Raw genomic sequence first — 16,696 nt, 5'->3', positions numbered from 1 at the left:
CTTAACCCCTTCCCTTCTGGCAACCATCAGTTTGTTTTTTGTATCTATGAATCTGTTTCTGTTTCATTTGTTTGTTTTGTTTTTTAGATTCCACATATAAGTGAAAACATACAGTGTTTTTCTCTGTCTGAATTTCACTTAGCATCATATCCTCATCATATCCACTCATGTTGTTGCAAATGGCAAGATTTCGTTCTTTTATATGGCTGAGTAATATACCATGATATTTATATACACTATATATATAAAACACCTTTTTTATTCACTCATCTATTGATGGACATTTAGGTTGCTTCCCTCTCTTAGCTAAATAATGCTTTGACGTACATGGTGTGTAGATGTCTGTTTGGATTACTGTTTTTGTTTTCTTTGAATTAATACCTAGAAGTGGAATTGCTGGATCATATGGTATTTCTATTTTTAATTTTTTGAGGTACCTCCAAACTGTATTCCATAGTGGCTTCACAATTTTACATTCCCACCGACAGTGCATGAGAATTCCCTTTTCTACACATCCTCACCAACACTTGTTATTTCTTGTCTTTTTAATACTAGCCTTTCTGATGGGGGGAGGTGATATTGTAATTTTGATTTGCATTTCCCTTTTCACGTACCTGGGGACCATTTCTATGTCTTCCTTAGAAAAGTGTTTATTCAGGTCTTCTACCCATTTTTTATTCAGGTTTTTTTTTTGATATTGAGCTGTATGAGTTCTATAAAGATATATTTTAGATTGAACCCCTTATCAGATGTATCACTTGCAAATATCTTCTCCCATTTAGTAGGTTGCCTTTTTGTTTGTTGACCGTTTCCTTCACTGTGTAATAGCTTTGTAGTTTGATATAGTCCCATTTGTTTCCACTTTTGTTCTTGCCTGTTGAAACAGAGCTGTCGCATTAACAAAACAAAGGATAAAAATCATATGATCATCTCAGCAGCTGTAGGAAAAGCATTTGACAAAATCGCACACCCACTTAAGATAAAAACTCTCAACAAAGCGGGCATAGAAGGAATGTACCTCAACATAATAAAAGCCATACATGACAGACCCACAGTTAACATCATACTCAGTGGTGAAATGCTGAAAGCTTTTCCTTTAAGATCAGAAACAAGATAAGGATGCCCACTCTTGCCACTTTTATTTAACATAGTATTAAAAGTCATGGCTATAGCAGTTAGGCAAGAAAAAGAAAACGCATGCAGATTGGACAGAAAGAAGTAAAACTGTCACTATTTGCAGATGATATGATACTACATATAGAAAATCCTAAACCCTCCACCAAAAGTCTATTAGAACTAATAAATGAATTTATTAAGTTTGCAGGATACAAAATCAACATACAGAAATGTGTTGTGTTTCTATACACTAATAACTATCGGAAAGAGAATTTAAGAAAAAAGTCCCATTTACATTTGCATCAAAAAAGAATAAAATAGCTAGGAATAAATTTAACCAAGGAGGTGAAAGACCTATCCTCTAAAAACAAGACATTAATGAAAGAAGTTGAAGATGACACAAATAAAGAAAACAAGCACAAATATGATTATTGCAAATTATATTACTATACTTACACTCATCCTATTTAAAACACCGATAATGTGGGTTTAATTAAGTTTATTATTATTTCTGTTATCTTTTTATATCTTCCTGGGGTTGTAGATTTACTTACTTAAATTATTTGCAGGGGTTTCGGTAATATTCTTTTAATCTTCTTGGGGTTCTATAATCTTTATAGATCCACAAACAGAACAGTGCCTTCTCAGAACAGCTGGGCTTACAGGATCTGAGTTTGTTGACTGTTGGGGTCTTGGTTGCTTTTTCCAAAGTGATTCAGGTTTGTGTCACTGGTTAACAGTAAGTTGGTTTTTTTTTTTGGCTTTTTTTTTTAAGGGTTAAATTTCACTTAGTTATTAAAATTGAACTCATTTCCAAAAAATGCCTCCCGCCTTAGTTTCACAGCAGCTTTCTTTGGAATCTGGTGTCTCCCCACTGGGCGTGTTCTTTGTACAATATTGCTTAGGCAACATTGCATGGTCCTCAGTCTGTTGTCATGTTATGTTGATCTGCCCTGGTATTAGAGCGAGCCCTTGTTCCTGCTCCTCCTACGCTTGTGGGCTTAGGCTCTCTTCAGGGCCTGACCAATCATTGCTGCTTTGGGTACAGTTCCCACTTTTTCTGGCGCTAGTGGCCTTTCTCCTTACTTAATGCAGTTCCATGGATTAAAACCAACCATATCCTATTATGTTCATGCTTCTTTTATTTCCTAACTGCCTTTTGCCCTTTATATTAACTTTTCTCTTTAGAAATCATAATGGTCTTTCCCTAACTCAACTTTTTCTATTTAACCATAATTTTATTTTCCTTGTGATGTGCAAATACATAATCACAGTTTGGCTCTTAGGAATCCCTATAGGCAGACTCCTTTGTCCATTCTAGCATTGTCCCCTGGCATTTTTGAAAGGATCCTAGTTTTCTGGTAACAGCTGGATATTTCACAGCTGTTTTGTGTTTCCTGCCCTGTGAACTGGAATCGAATTACCTTTCAAGGATTCCTCTTTTTTCATGGTGGAGAATTGGAACATAGACCAGAATCTGGGCTCTAGAGGTACACATGAAAGTTAGTAGTGCATCAAAGAGCTACTGTTCGGTGGTTAGAAAAATCTGCCTTTTTGAGGTTATGGGTTCCCGTTGATTTTTCCCAGTTTGACATATCATGCTTCTGTCCTTTAGCTTTGTTATGGTATCAGCTTTTATGTGTCTTCCAGACTTTGTACTGCAACGAGCATGAGCATTCTGTTGTGGGAGGGGAAAGATTCTGTTTGGGTAGGGGAATGTTTTTTTTTTTTAGGTTGCTGACAGGCTGATAGAAGGGATCAGATGAAGACTTGGACACCGGGGAGTAGCACCGTGGAGAACCTGACTTCTAGAACCCTCTTGCATTGCTAGGACTCCCGTGTGCTCACTCTGCTCTTCAGGTGCCCTGGGTTCTTCCATTATTTTATTCTTTGAGCTGCCAGAAATTGCAGCTTTCTTGGGGGAATGAGTACTGTTTTTCCTTCATCTGGCCTGCATCTTTCTCTGGAGCCAACCCCTCTGTCTTTTGGGGGTCTGTAGGGTGAGTTGCCCGACAAGTTCATGAGCTCAACAAGGCTGGTGCCCTATATCTTTATGAAAGGCCTGGATGCTCCTGTCTGTTCGGCTTGTGGATAACAGAGCTGGCTAGATCATGTTTAAGTTGGTTGTCCCAAATATTGGAAACCTGAAACTTTTCCAGAGCACCCATTCTGTCCTATGTGGAAAATTCGAGTATAGATTACTTTCCTGGATGAAGATACGTGCACAACCCAGGTGCTGATAATGGTATTATTCACATAAACCCCAGGCAACGTGGAGACCAGCATTAATTGTGTATAACCTTAATTATGTGGAGAACTTGTTTGTGGGCTTTATAAAATGCCGATGGAGAAAACTGTCAATATCTGGTAATTTATTGATAATGGTCCTAAGAATCGTCACTTTTTCCTGGATCTGATACAGTCTATCAAATTCAGAAAGTGTTATCCGCAACATGTTCCTAAGGACATTCTGCTCAGATGTCAAAGTACTTCAAGCAGTTTCAGTAAAGTGAGTGTATTTGTTTTCTGTTGCTGTGTAACTTATTACCACAAACCTACTAGCTTTTTAGCTCCATTTCTGTAGCAATCCAGAGACAGCAGACCTGGTTTCTCTGCCCTCGGGCTCCCTCGAAATCAAGATGTTGGTCATGGTTGTGGTTCTTACCTGGGGGTCAGAATCCTCTTAAGCAGCTCACTGGTTGTCGGCAGAAATAATTTTCTTGTGGTTGCAACAGGACCATCGTCCTCATTTTCCTGCTAGCTGTCAGCCAGTGAGCACTGTCAGCTCCCCCAGTGCTGTGCCATGTGGCCCCCATTTCAGTTCACAGCATGACATGTTTGCTTTCTTCCAGGCTACCCACATCACATCTCTCCTTTTTTCCTGCGACTAGCTGAAGGAAACTCTCGCTTTGATTAGGTCAGGTGCACTCAGGATAACCTCCCATTTGCCGCATCACAGGATATAATCCTGGGAGTGATAGCTCATCGTATTCATGCTCAAAGGGGAGGAGGTTATTCAAAGGTGAGAGACATTGCTTTGGGGTATAGTCTTGAGCATCCCTGCCTTCCAAAGACAAGGGACATTAGGTGTCATTTTAGAATTCTGCCTATCACAGGGAGCTTGTCGTTTAAAAAAATCTTTCGTTGATAGCCTTTTAGGCATAAATATGTATGTTTATTGTATTTGTGTCAAGAGTGCTGTCTCTTTGACAGTAGCTTTTGGATAAGAGATGTTTCAGAGCTTCAGTCCTTTTAGCAACAGGAGGAAGACTACTTATTTGAATGAACTTTCTCACACGTGATATATTAATTTGACAGAACCTTACTGAGCTTTCTGGTGGGCCAGGCACTGAGTGAGGCACTGTAGGAAAAGGCTGCAGTAATGTGGACAACTTTCTTGCCTGCATGGAACTGGATGAGAAGATTCTGAGTCTCAAATGTGCTCTGCTCCTGGGGTAACTGGAAGGCATGGTACTTACTCTGTAAACCACTGTGGGATACCGATATATTTTAAAATTATCATGTGAAGTAGGACCTAACTAGCAAGAAATATGTTGTGAATGTAGCAAAGAAAATCACAACCATAGGCATGTTTCCATATAAGTGTACTATTTCCAAGAAGTTTATTTTTTGTTAATGATAGTTTTCTGCTTGTATTTTGTTGTTTGTTAGTAGAGGGCAAAAATGATCAATGTGAAATGCTTAAGAATGTTTGTGAGAAATATATAAAGTTTAGGAAATTTTGTTGAAATACTTTTTCCCTTCAAAATTAGGAACTTAATGATAGAACACTTTAGAGAAGCTGGTTTTCCACAGTGCATACATAGTTCACACTGATTTTTATAATTATCAAGTGTGCCATAGGCAGGTCTATGAAATGAGAGGCTACCTGACTGAACGTATAAATGTAGGGCCCTTAATATAAAGCATGAGGAAAGATATAATGCCTTACTTGCAGTATAGTCCGTAAGAATATCTCTTGCTTAAATTGTATTGATTCAGAGAATTTATCCAAATTTCCAGTTAGGGTATTTCTGTCTCCTAAACTTAACAGATAACCTTGCGACTCTTAGTTTTGCCAGAACTGTTAGCACAAAGAGTGAAATGAAAGATTTGTATGAGTTTATGTGATTTCATGGACTCATTAAGAATTAAGTTCGTTCTTTCAGCTTTGATGGTGCCCTTACAGCTCTTCTTTCCTCTCCTGACATGTTGCAGTGACATTTGTCATTTAGCCCTTGCTAATATTTTTTGCTGTGGCTGTGTTAGTGTACATGTGTTACATATTTATACTGCATAAATTTCCCCCATGTATCTAGAAAAAGGTTTTCACATGTATTTTCCTATAAATATAGAAGAAAACCCAATATTCTATCTGATAAAATATATTTTACTAAGATAGTTCAATGATGAGATTTCATTCTTTTTTATGGCTGAGTAATATTCCAGTGTATGTATATACCACATCTTCTTTATTCATTTATCTATCAGTGGATACTTGGGCTGCTTCCATATCTTGACTGTTGGGGTGCATGTATCCCTTTGAATGAGTGTTTTAGTATTCTTTGGTTAAATACCCAGTAGTGTGATTGCTGGATTACTATTTTTAACTTTTTGAGGAATCTGCATGCTATTTTCCACTCTGGGTTCACCAGTTTACATTCCCACCAATAGCGCACAAACGTTCATCTTTCTCCACATCCTCGCCAACACCTATTGTTTCTTGTGTTGTTAATTTTAGCCAGTCTCTGTTTTTTTCTATTCTTAATTGGTTGAGTTTTTATCATAAATGGGTACTGGATTTTGTCAGATGCTTTTTTTTGTGTCTATTGAGATAATCATATGATTAAAAATATCTATGTATTAGTTATTTATTGCTGCATAACAAATTATCCCAAATCTTAACATTTTGAAACAGCAAACATGGTTTATCTAACTTTTTCTGTGGGTCTAGAGTTCAGGTACTCCTTAGCTGGGTGCCTCTGGCTCAGGGTCTCTCTCAAGTTTTGGTCAAGCAGCAGGCCAGAGCTATGGTTGTACTTGAAAGCACACATCATGTTGGTGTTTTTAGACCCCAGTCTTTCTGCGCATGTGCCTCTTGACAGGGCTGCCTCATGGCATGGCAGCTGGCCTGCCTTAGGGCAAACTTATCTAAGAGAGAGGGAAAGAGTACCAATACAGAAGCCACAGTCTTTTTATAATTATTTCTCTGAAGTGATATCCCATGATTTCTCCCATATTCTATTTACTGGATACAAGTCAAAAAGTACAGCCCACATTCAAGATCTGGGAACTAAATAAGAGTGTGAATATCTGGAAGTGGCCATCACTGGGAACCATTTTAGGGACTGCCTACCATTGTTTATTTAAATGGTAACCACACATTTTGTGTGTGTGTGTGTGTGTGTGTATGTGTTTAGAGAGAGAGAGAGAGAGAGTGCTCGTGAATGGAAGTGGGGGGAGGGGCAAAGGGACAGGGAAAGAGAGAATCTCAAGCAGTCTCCACACCTAGTGTGGAGCCCAACGTGGGGCTTGATCTCACAACCCTGAGATACGACCTGAGCCGAAGTGAAGAGTCAGACGCTTAACCAACTGAGCCACCCAGGAGCCCCTAAAATGGTATCCTACACATTTTTAAATGTTAAGCCTACCTGGGATTAATTATACCTTTTCATGATTTATTTTCATGATTTATTATCCTTTTTACGTACTATTGGATTAGATTTATTAAAAGTGGGCCAGTGATTTCTACATCTATATTCATGAGAGAAATCAGTCTGTAATTTTCTTATAATATTTTTGTCTGGCTTTAGGGTTGGAATGATGGTGGTTTCATATAATAAGTTGGGAAGTATTCTTGCCTCTTTAATTTTTTAAAAAGAATTTCTGTAGAATTTGTGTTATTCCTTCCTTAAATATATGACTTACTTTGCCAGTAGTGCTGCCTGATGCTGGCTTTTTCTTTGTGGCAAGGTTTTTGGCTACAGAATTAATTTCCTTAATAGATGTGGACTTACTTAGTTTATCTGTTTCTTCTGGAGTGAGTTTTGGTAATTTCTGTCCTTCAAGGAATTTGTCTCATCTAAGTTGCTGAATTTATTGGCATAAAGTTGTTCATAATTATCTGTAAGTCTGTAGTGATATGACGCCTCTCCAATTTCTGATATTGGCAGTAATTGTTTTTTACATTTTGTCCTTAGCATTCTGGCTTAAGAGGTTTATTTATTTTTAAAACAGTCTTCTCTGAAACAAACCAATCAGCTTTTGGTTTCCTTGATTTTCTTTATTGCTTTCTATTTTCTATTTCATATATTTACACTCTGATATTTACTCAATATTTTCATTCTTCTCCTTATTTTGAGTTTCAGTTGCTCTTCTTTTTCTAGTATTTTAAAGTGTAGTCCCATTGCTTGAGACCTTTCTTCTTCTCTACTGTACGCATTTAGTACTGTAGATTTTCTGCAGTTGAAGTACTACTTTAGCTACGTTCTGACATTTTGATAGTTTGTGTTCTTTGTTTAGTTCAAGATACTTTCTAATTCTCCTTTTGTATTATTTAGTTACTGGATGTTTACTGTCATACTTATCTTTTAAATCCCATCTGGCTCCTTTTTAAGGTGTTCTCTTTATCACTGGTTTTAAGCGATTTGATTTTGATGTGCCTTCATGTTTTTCCTTTGTGTTTCTTATACTTGGGGTTTGTTGACTTCTCAGGCCGATGTGTTTCTACGTTATTATCATCTACTTGCCTCGGTGATGTGGGCGGTTTCACATCCATAACACATGTATTGCCTCTTACTATCACATCCTTAAGAAGAAACCATAAATCCTTAAAAATATTGAGTGCATCTCATTTACTTATGATAAATTGTTAGTTTTTGATCATGGGTAGAGGAATCTGCCTTCAGTCTTTTCAAGGCAACTTCAGTGGTATTGTGGTTTGCTAAAAAGTATGATGATATCCTTCTCATTTGACTTAATTAAAATTCAGCCTGTACTTTGCAGTTGAGTCATACTCTTGGGACACAGCTGATGTGTAAGATTTCTTTCTTTCTTTTTTTTTTTTTTTAAGATCTTATTTATTTATTTCACAGAGAGAGAGAGCAGGAGCAGATGGGGGTGAGGGGCAGAGTAAGAGGGAGAAGCAGACTCCGCTGAGGAGCTGAGGACACAGGACCCTGGGATCATGACCTGAGCTGAAGGCAGACGCTTAACTGACTGAGACACCCAGGCGCCCCAAGATTTAATTAAACTTTTTTTTGGTTTGTTTAAAAATTTTTAAGGAAGGGCATAATTTAATTATATGTTCTTCACTACTTCAGCAGTTTTAAAAAATTGCATTGTCAGACATGTTTATTATACAATTCAAACAATACAGGGCATATAAAAAATTAGTAATCTTACCCTTTACCAGTTCAATTCCACATATCTGGAGGTATCTTATGTTAACAGTTTGGTGTGTTTTCTTCTATTGCTTTCACTGCTCTCATACATACACATACAAATATTTATGTCTGTGTCTGTTCTGTGTGTCTGCATATATATCCACATCTATATCCATTCATGCACATAGATACATGCATTCCTCATGCGGAATCATCCTATGCATAACACTCAGATACTTTGTATTTTTATTTTAACAATATGGGATTTTCTTCTGTTTTCCTGCTTTAAAAAATAAAGATGTGGAAACTTCACAGCAAGAAAAAGAAAACTTTAAAAGCAATTTCAGAATTACCTTTTCTCTAGAGAGAACAATAAAGTTTACCTAGCTTCACAGACAAGCTAGATGCCGTAAAATTATTTAATAAGAACAACAAAGTCCCCAGAGTATAGAAAGAATGAAAGGCTTAGAACACAGAATAGAAAACAATGGGGCAAAAGTCAGAGACTAAAATAAAATGAGAGAGTGGGGCAGGCAGGGCCAGAGAGTGAGGAAAGTTGGGAAGCAAATAGGGGTCTTGTGGATTTTGAAGTGTTATTCAGTGTTTCTCTTTTATGGTATTATTTCTTTGCATCCATTAGTTTTGGTATTAGAAAAAATGCTGTTTTCAGTTTTTCAACATTTCTACCCATTAACTCTTTTATATGCTCAAGTTTTATATTACAGTTTCGAGATGAACTTTGGGTGGGACAGATTTACTTTTGAAATACATGGTGATCTTTTTCTTTGCTGCGTTAGCTGCTTCCATGATGACCCATCATTTAAAATGCCCATCTGATTTAGCTCAACTGATTTTTTAAAAATTACCATTATTAAAGCAAATTGTCCAACTTCCTAATGATTCAGGATGATCACACTTGCAGGCAGGTGGTAAAACGTGTGACAGGGTTCAAGAAGCACGTCAGACCACTAGTAGTCTAAACCTTAAGCTTCCCATTTTACAGATAGCATTTTTAGTGTCTGCCCTAAATGAGTAGAGGTGGAATAATTATGAGGAATTTTTTCATACTGGGATTTAAGCTGGTATAGCTTTTAGAATGTGGACTTTCTGGGTATTTCCTGAAATGGAAATTAGCATGCTTTCTAGAATAATAAATCGCGTGTTTAATGACATTAAAGTTTCAGTGGGGAGTTCTGAATTTCTTTCTTCTTTCTCTTTTCCTAGATATGTGTCACAAAGATGTCTACACGGAACTGCCAGGGAATGGACTCAGTGATCAAACCCCTGGACACAATTCCTGAGGATAAAAAAGTCAGGGTTCAGAGGACACAGAGCACTTTTGACCCATTTGAGAAACCAGCTAATCAAGTAAAGAGGGTGCATTCGGAGAACAATGCTTGCATTAACTTTAAGTCCTCCTCCACTGGCAAAGAGTCTCCAAAAGTTAGGCGGCACTCCAGCCCCAGCTCGGTAAGTGCGGTCTTTACCAGCAGGGAAGCAGAAGGAGTATCTGTCTGACAGTCGTGGCCCGCTGTGCCGGAAGAGGGCAAGTGGCTTTATCAGTGCATTATGATGTGCTCTCTCTCAGGGTGGTTTAGTGTTTTGGGGGGAGAGAGAGTGCAATCTGTGTACAGACTCTTTATTCATAAGTACTCAGCAAGCAAATGAGAAATGATTCAACTTATTTTTGGAAAATTCTTTTTTTTTTTTTTTTTTTTTTGGTTGTTTCCAGTTAGAGGATTTATAATTAGAGATCCTTTGGTATTTCAAACCCTTAGAAAAGGGTATTGAACTTTACTGTTTCTGTGGGCAATAAGGGTAGTTTTGAGTTTGGGAAATTCACAAAAAATGTCATTTCACAGTTAATGTGCAAATTCATTCACTTGTCTTATTACAGTTTGTTTTCAGTATAAATGTTTTAAAATTTAAGAGCTAGATGTTGAAATTGGTCTTCTTAAGGAGAAATCCTATTCATTGTAATGAAATTTTCTTACACTAGATTAAGGCAAGTCTTGCCTTTTGAACGAAGGAGGTATAAAGTTCTGAGGTAAATGCTGCTTTTTGACTGTAAAATTTTTACTGAAACTTTTATTTCCAAAACCGGCCTGCATTTAACCTTGTAAAAACCCTTATGATCTTTTTTAAAGTGAAGTAATTTTCAGATTTAACTTATACTTAAGAACCTTTTGAGTAGATGTTCTAAGAGTTTAAAAGGTAAGAGGAGAATGCTAAGAGAATTTGGTTCTATCATCCTGCTAAGAAACATGCCATTTTACAAATATTAAATATTAAATTTGATGAGGGCAAAGCAGAGCCAGAAATGTCAATTGCTGGAAGAGTATTGACGCTTCAATTCAATTAAACTTAATGACACTGCACAAATCTGGTCACATTTTGTGTTAATAAAGCCAAAATAAATATTATCAATGCAGCATTTGTGAGGAGCATTGATTATCTGTCCCCCCCACCCCAAACTGACCCCATAACCTTGTCTAAGAGTCCAAGGTAGCATCCATCTAGGTCACTAACTCCTGGGAGAACTTCTAGATTTAGTAGCATTTTACAAGAAATGAAAGAAGTTGTTGAGAATGATTGAGCCTATGTTATGGCAAGAGAATTATACATATTTTGCTACATAGTAATCATAATATTATTATATATCAACCTAAGACGGTACATAGAAATTGGCATTTTCAGATATTGCAATGAGGCACACTTGTACTAAGAATTATTTACCTTTTATCTGAAAAGTGAATTGGACTAGCTGGCCTGTATTTTATCTCCATGCTGGTTATAATCTCTGGCTGCATTACCTCTTGGGTTGCTCAGATTCTTCCTCCTTTAGCCATTGGGAGCTCTTCGAGGTCGGCTCCTGTGCCTTTTTGAGATGTCTTCGCCCCTCTGTTTTTTGAACACGTCCTTACTTTCTGGTCCCACAAGACACTTTTGGCTGATACTGTATTTTTCCCAACCCCAGACCTAAAACCAGCCATCTCTCCAGAGACTCTCAGTTCCTTTTATGGGAGGATGCTGGCTCTGCTTGTTGCTGTCAGGGGTCCTGTAGTTCTGAAAGTCTGTGTGTACGACGTCATAATATAAGTATTAACAGTAGAGTTTCCATATTTTCAATATTTATTAAGGAATTAGTTTCAGTTCTTCTCAAAGAAAGTTGAGTCTTGCCTGATGCTCTTTGCAGTTCTCTCTCTTTAAAGTTTAATTTTATCTGTATTAAAGTAATGCTTGACCATAGCTTAAAGGATCAAATAGACGAGTCTGGGAGGATGGCAGTGGCATAGGTTTTGAAACTCCTCTTGTAATTAGAACAACTAGTATAGTAAAACCCAAACCAATAGATAATATTGACAACAAATACAGCTGACAAGTATCTCCGTGAACGTCAAAATAGGAGTGAGGGGGAACAAACCATGAACATTTTTCAGAAATGCATGGTATTAGGAAGTGTAAGGATGGAAGGAAGCTCAGGGAAGGGGGAAGGACTACTCTTTGAGACTACTCTCAGAAACTACCCCCCCCCACCCCATTGCCATCAGGTACATGCTGGCAACTTGTTGGGTCATTCTTAGGACAGTGGCAGCAACTAGGAGAGACTTGGATGGCTTCTGTGAGTAGGTGAGTGCAAGGAGACCAGGGTGGTTTACTGATATTGGAGTAGTCTGCTGGCCTTTCTGTGACTTCTCTAGAATGTCAGATTGAAGCACCTTTCTGGGACAAAGCCCTGCACTGAATAGAAAGTACTGAAGTAGGCTTCTGTGGCCCCTCAACAGGGGCAAAGGAAATGGATGGTCCAGAAAGAAATGTTGGAGCAAAATAGATGAGGGAAGATCTCAGTGTGTGCTAGATTGTCTTTATTTTTTATTTTTTTAAAAGATTTTATTTATTTATTTGACAGAGAGAGAGACAGCCAGTGAGAGAGGGAACACAAGCAGGGGGAGTGGGAGAGGAAGAAGCAGACTCCCAGCAGAGCAGGGAGCCTAATGCGGGGCTCCATCCCAGGACCCTGGGATCACGCCCTTAGCCAAAGGCAGACGCTTAACGACTGAGCCACCCAGGCGCCCCAGATTGTCTTTATTTTTTTAACTTCGTGAAACAGATGAAAGAACTTTATTTTAGGAAGCTAGAAAAGCTATCTTGGCCACACCCCTGTCTTAAACGACTGAATAATTCATTTTACTTCACATAACCAATAGAAAAATTATTGGTTGAGTCCTATACAAAACCATGAGAAAAAAAAAAAAAAGAGAAAAAGGACCAGAATAACATCTTTACAGATAATGAAGGCAAAGCTAGAAGGAGGCGAAATTATCTTTATTTGCAGATTTTTGATGATGTATCTGGAAAATCCAAAAGAATCAATGAAAATACTCTAAACAGTGAGAGAAGTTAGCGAAGTGGCAGGTTATAAATTAACATACAAAACTCAAGAGAAACCTTTGTAAAAACAAGAATCATTATTGAAAACTGGGAAATAAAACAAATGACCAAGCATTTCTTTTCTGTGATTCCTACATGAAGTTTACCTCATGGTAACCTAGTTTTGATGGGGGGTGGTGGTGGTGGTGAATTAGTCTTTTAAAAATAATCCCACTAATACATCAAGAAAGAATAATATATTTAGGAATCACAATTTGGTAATCCCTGATGAGGCAATACATGTAGGTAGTGATTGTCAGTACCTGCTACCATCACCAAAAGAGAGATAGCCAGACACTATGATGTCCTAATGGAAGTTTACACAAAGCACCAACAAAATTAAACCTGACTCTGAACAAGCCTCCACATATAACCATTGATTTCCGGAGCACAAAGGAACACATCAAGAGAGGATTTTCTCTGTTGCGTTCCAATCCCCAAATATATTTCCCCTACTTTTTGGCTTTTCATATATGGTGTTTGTAATCTTGTGATGCCGTAAATGCTGTTCGTAACAAGACCACATGATATATGTTGACTGAATTTCTTTCCTCGAAGAACTTTTTAAAATTTATTTTTTTCTTGAAGTATAGTTGACACACAATGTTACATTAGTTTTAGGGGTACAACATAGTGATTCAACAGCTCTGTCCCTCTTTGCATAACTTTTAGATTTTCTTAGTCGTAATTGCTTCCTCTTCATTTGTTCATAATTGATATAATGAATTATTATAATTTCACTTATAAATCGAGGTCCCAGATTATTTGGTAAAACTATAAAATTTCTGAAATGAATCAAATCAAATCAGGTAGCCTATCAGTTTTTCTTCCCTCTGAGATTGTCCTTGAAGTTGTCAGTCCTTCTAATTCCCTCTGGACTACTTGATCTCCAAGCCTGCTATCCCGAGGCTTCCCGAGGCTTCCCTGCACCATCTTCCTGAGAAGTTTCTTTTCCAGGATTTTTGTGTTAAGTACCTAAGCTCTGGGGTATGTGTGTTTCATGTTCTTGGTTTATGTCATTGCACATATGACTATGCCTTTATCCATACTTGGTAACTTGATTTATAATCTGGGTATAGGATTCTAGTTTAGAAAACAAATTTTTTCCTAGCCTTTTGAAGACATTGCTTTGTTCTTTTCTAGGTCCCTTTATTGTTGTTTAAAGCCCTAGACTATTCTGGTTGCTAATTTATTCTTTGTGGAAACTTCTAGGACTTTGTTTTCATTCCTGATGTGGACCTTTTTCTTGATACTCAGGGTATCTTTTCAATTTTGAAATTAATTTCTTTCAATTTCAGAAAACAGTCTTTTATTATTGGGTTGTTAGTTTTCTTTTTGGTTTTCTCTGCTTTATGGATATTTAAAATTTTCTTTTAATGCTTCAATTAAATTTTTAATTGATGCCACCATTTATTTCCAAAAGCTCTTTCTTATTTTTCAAATGTTCTTTTGAAAATCAACCTGTTTTTTTTCAATGAATAATGTTTTGTCTCCTATGTTTTTGAATATACTAAATGTAGCTTGGGGGAATTTTGAAGAGTGTTTTTTACTATACTTCCTAAATGATCTTGAGTTTCGAGTTCTTTGTTTCTGTTTATTTTTTTGGTCTCTGCCTTGCCTGTTGAGATTTTTCATTTTGGTGAGTCTAGATCATGCCTTTGGAGAGAACTGTTGACTGCATTCATATTATGAATAGTGCGCAAAAAAAGTTGATAAGAAGTTCTTTGTGCCACTGGTGCTTGTCAACTGGAGGTCTCAGCATAGGGACTATCAGAGAAGACCTAGCCATTGCATAGGAGGACTTTTAGAAGTTAGTATCAATCCATCTTTTTCCTTGGCTGAGTTGATCCCCCAGAGCAAATTTACCAATCGATTTTTTAGGATACGAAAGCCTTTACTGCTGTTTTTCTGAGATGATCAGGAAGGGGCCCAGGGGCTCCCAGTTCTACACAGACTTTCTGGTGCTTTGTTTTCATTCAGCATGACTCTTCATCCTGATTTCCAGTGTGGTTGGCATCCCAGTTCTGACCTGTCTGGTTCAACCTCTTCAGAGAATAAGCCTCTGCCGGGATTAGGGTAGGGCAGACACCTGGGGAGAGGCAAGTTCCCGGGGAAAGGACCTGTTCCTTAAACCCACTCCGACCAAGCACTTTGCTTTGGGCCACTCCTTGAAGTTCAACTTCCAATTCTTGAGTGTTTCTGGGATTCTGAAGTACGAACTGAGTTCATTCTTCTTGGGTTACGCCTGTGGTCATCGTCCTTGTCAGTGGCTTCCCATCCATGTGTCTCCCATCTCCAAATTTTTGTTTGTATCTTGTCTGCAATCTTCTTCTTACTTATTCTGTTTGCCCTTGTGAGTTATGACTTTACTGTCAGTTTAGTACGGATTGGTGAGGGGGAGAGATAAATACATGTGTTAAAGCCACCATGTTTAGGGGCGCCTGGGTGGCTCAGTCGTTAAGCGTCTGCCTTCGGCTCAGGGCGTGATCCCAGAGTCCTGGGATCGAGCCCCACATCAGGCTTCTCTGCTGGGAGCCTGCTTCTTCCTCTCCCACTCCCCCTGCCCGTGTTCCCTCTCTCGCTGGCCGTCTTTCTCTCTATCAAATAAATAAATAAAATCTAAAAAAAAACAAAACAAAAACAAACCACCATGTTTAACTAGAAATTTCTGCTGTTTCTCTCCTATTGTTAACTTCCTTTCGATTCTCTTTCCTGAGTTTCTTACTGGGCCTACCCTTTCCTGTTCTACCCCGGGATATCTTTCTATATCAGACCACTTATATTACTTTGTGTGGAAACTGCTTTGCTTTCTTTTCTTTATAGGAGTTTTTGCCTCCATTCAATATGCCTTAGAAAAAAAATGTCTTTGCTCTTTTCTCCTCAAGTTAGAAATGGTTTCTTTTCTCTTTTAGCATGGTGCTATAATACTCTGTTTTATTCTGAGTCCTTTCTACCTATTGCCTTTTTGTTCTCTACCCCATTGCGATGGAAGAAGGTATTTTATGATACTCTCTTTTATGGAAAGACTATTTTCCTTTGGATTCCTCATTGGACAGAAAATGGAGGCAGTAACACTTCTTATGTAATACCACTCTATAACCCATAGTGTATAGATTTGATCATATCATACCCACTGGCATAGGAATTTTAGGACAGATTTTGTTATAAAGATTTTTAAAGGCTAATGGGCATCAGAATAGTCCCTTTACCCAAGGGCCAGCAAGATTAATGCCATATCTTTATTTTGTTATTTCTTTGAAATATTAGTTATCTTGAATAGGCTCCAAGAGCACAGTTGAGAAGGAGGGAGAAAGTGAGCAGAAGTGTGGCACTGTGCTGAGTCCCCGTTTTAGTGAGGACAACAGGATAGCCGTTCCTGTTTTCTGGAATTACTGTGGTGGATGTATTGTACGATACCATGTCTTCCCAAGTAGGTATATATTGCTGCCTTGTTCACATACTGGTCGTTGCTAGGAATCACGACCGACATCAAGAAACCAAGAGTACCTTGACCTCAGAGACCATCACATTCCTCTGTATACTTCCTGAATTTGTCTAGTTAGTGGCACTTTAAAATTCAGGCAGAATCTAAAGAATGTGATTTTATTTGAATTGGTATATTTGAAAACGTATTTGAAAGCTTTTATTTGTTTCAAACATTTCTTGAGTGCCTGCTCTTCCTGGGCCTTGTCCCTGGGTAGTGTTTGATACTGGCACCAGCAGGGCAAGCTTCTTTCCCCTTTTCCTACCACTCCTTCCATCCC

At 37.9% G+C, this 16,696-nt stretch overlaps 1 protein-coding gene across 7 annotated transcripts in view; it reads left to right on the top strand.

Moving 5' to 3' along the window:
• The window catches only part of CDK14 (cyclin dependent kinase 14), a 924,301-nt gene that overhangs the window by 255,917 nt on the left and 651,688 nt on the right, over positions 1 to 16,696 (top strand). For all 7 annotated transcript variants that reach the window (XR_015724025.1, XR_015724024.1, XM_045793298.2 and 4 more), the window contains one exon: positions 9,726 to 9,971. Coding sequence is in view for 5 of the 7 variants with exons in the window: in XM_045793298.2 (XP_045649254.1) it covers positions 9,726 to 9,971 (246 nt within the window). In the remaining 2 variants the exon portion in view is untranslated. The remainder of the gene's footprint in view (positions 1 to 9,725; positions 9,972 to 16,696) is intronic.

The sequence above is a fragment of the Ursus americanus genome, chromosome 3, assembly GCF_024610735.1.
Source record: "Ursus americanus isolate L20-20 chromosome 3, mUrsAme1.1.p, whole genome shotgun sequence".
Taxonomy (NCBI): Eukaryota; Metazoa; Chordata; class Mammalia; order Carnivora; family Ursidae; genus Ursus; species Ursus americanus.
Note: the sequence above shows the minus strand (reverse complement) of the source record. Positions and strands in the feature narration are given on the sequence as shown.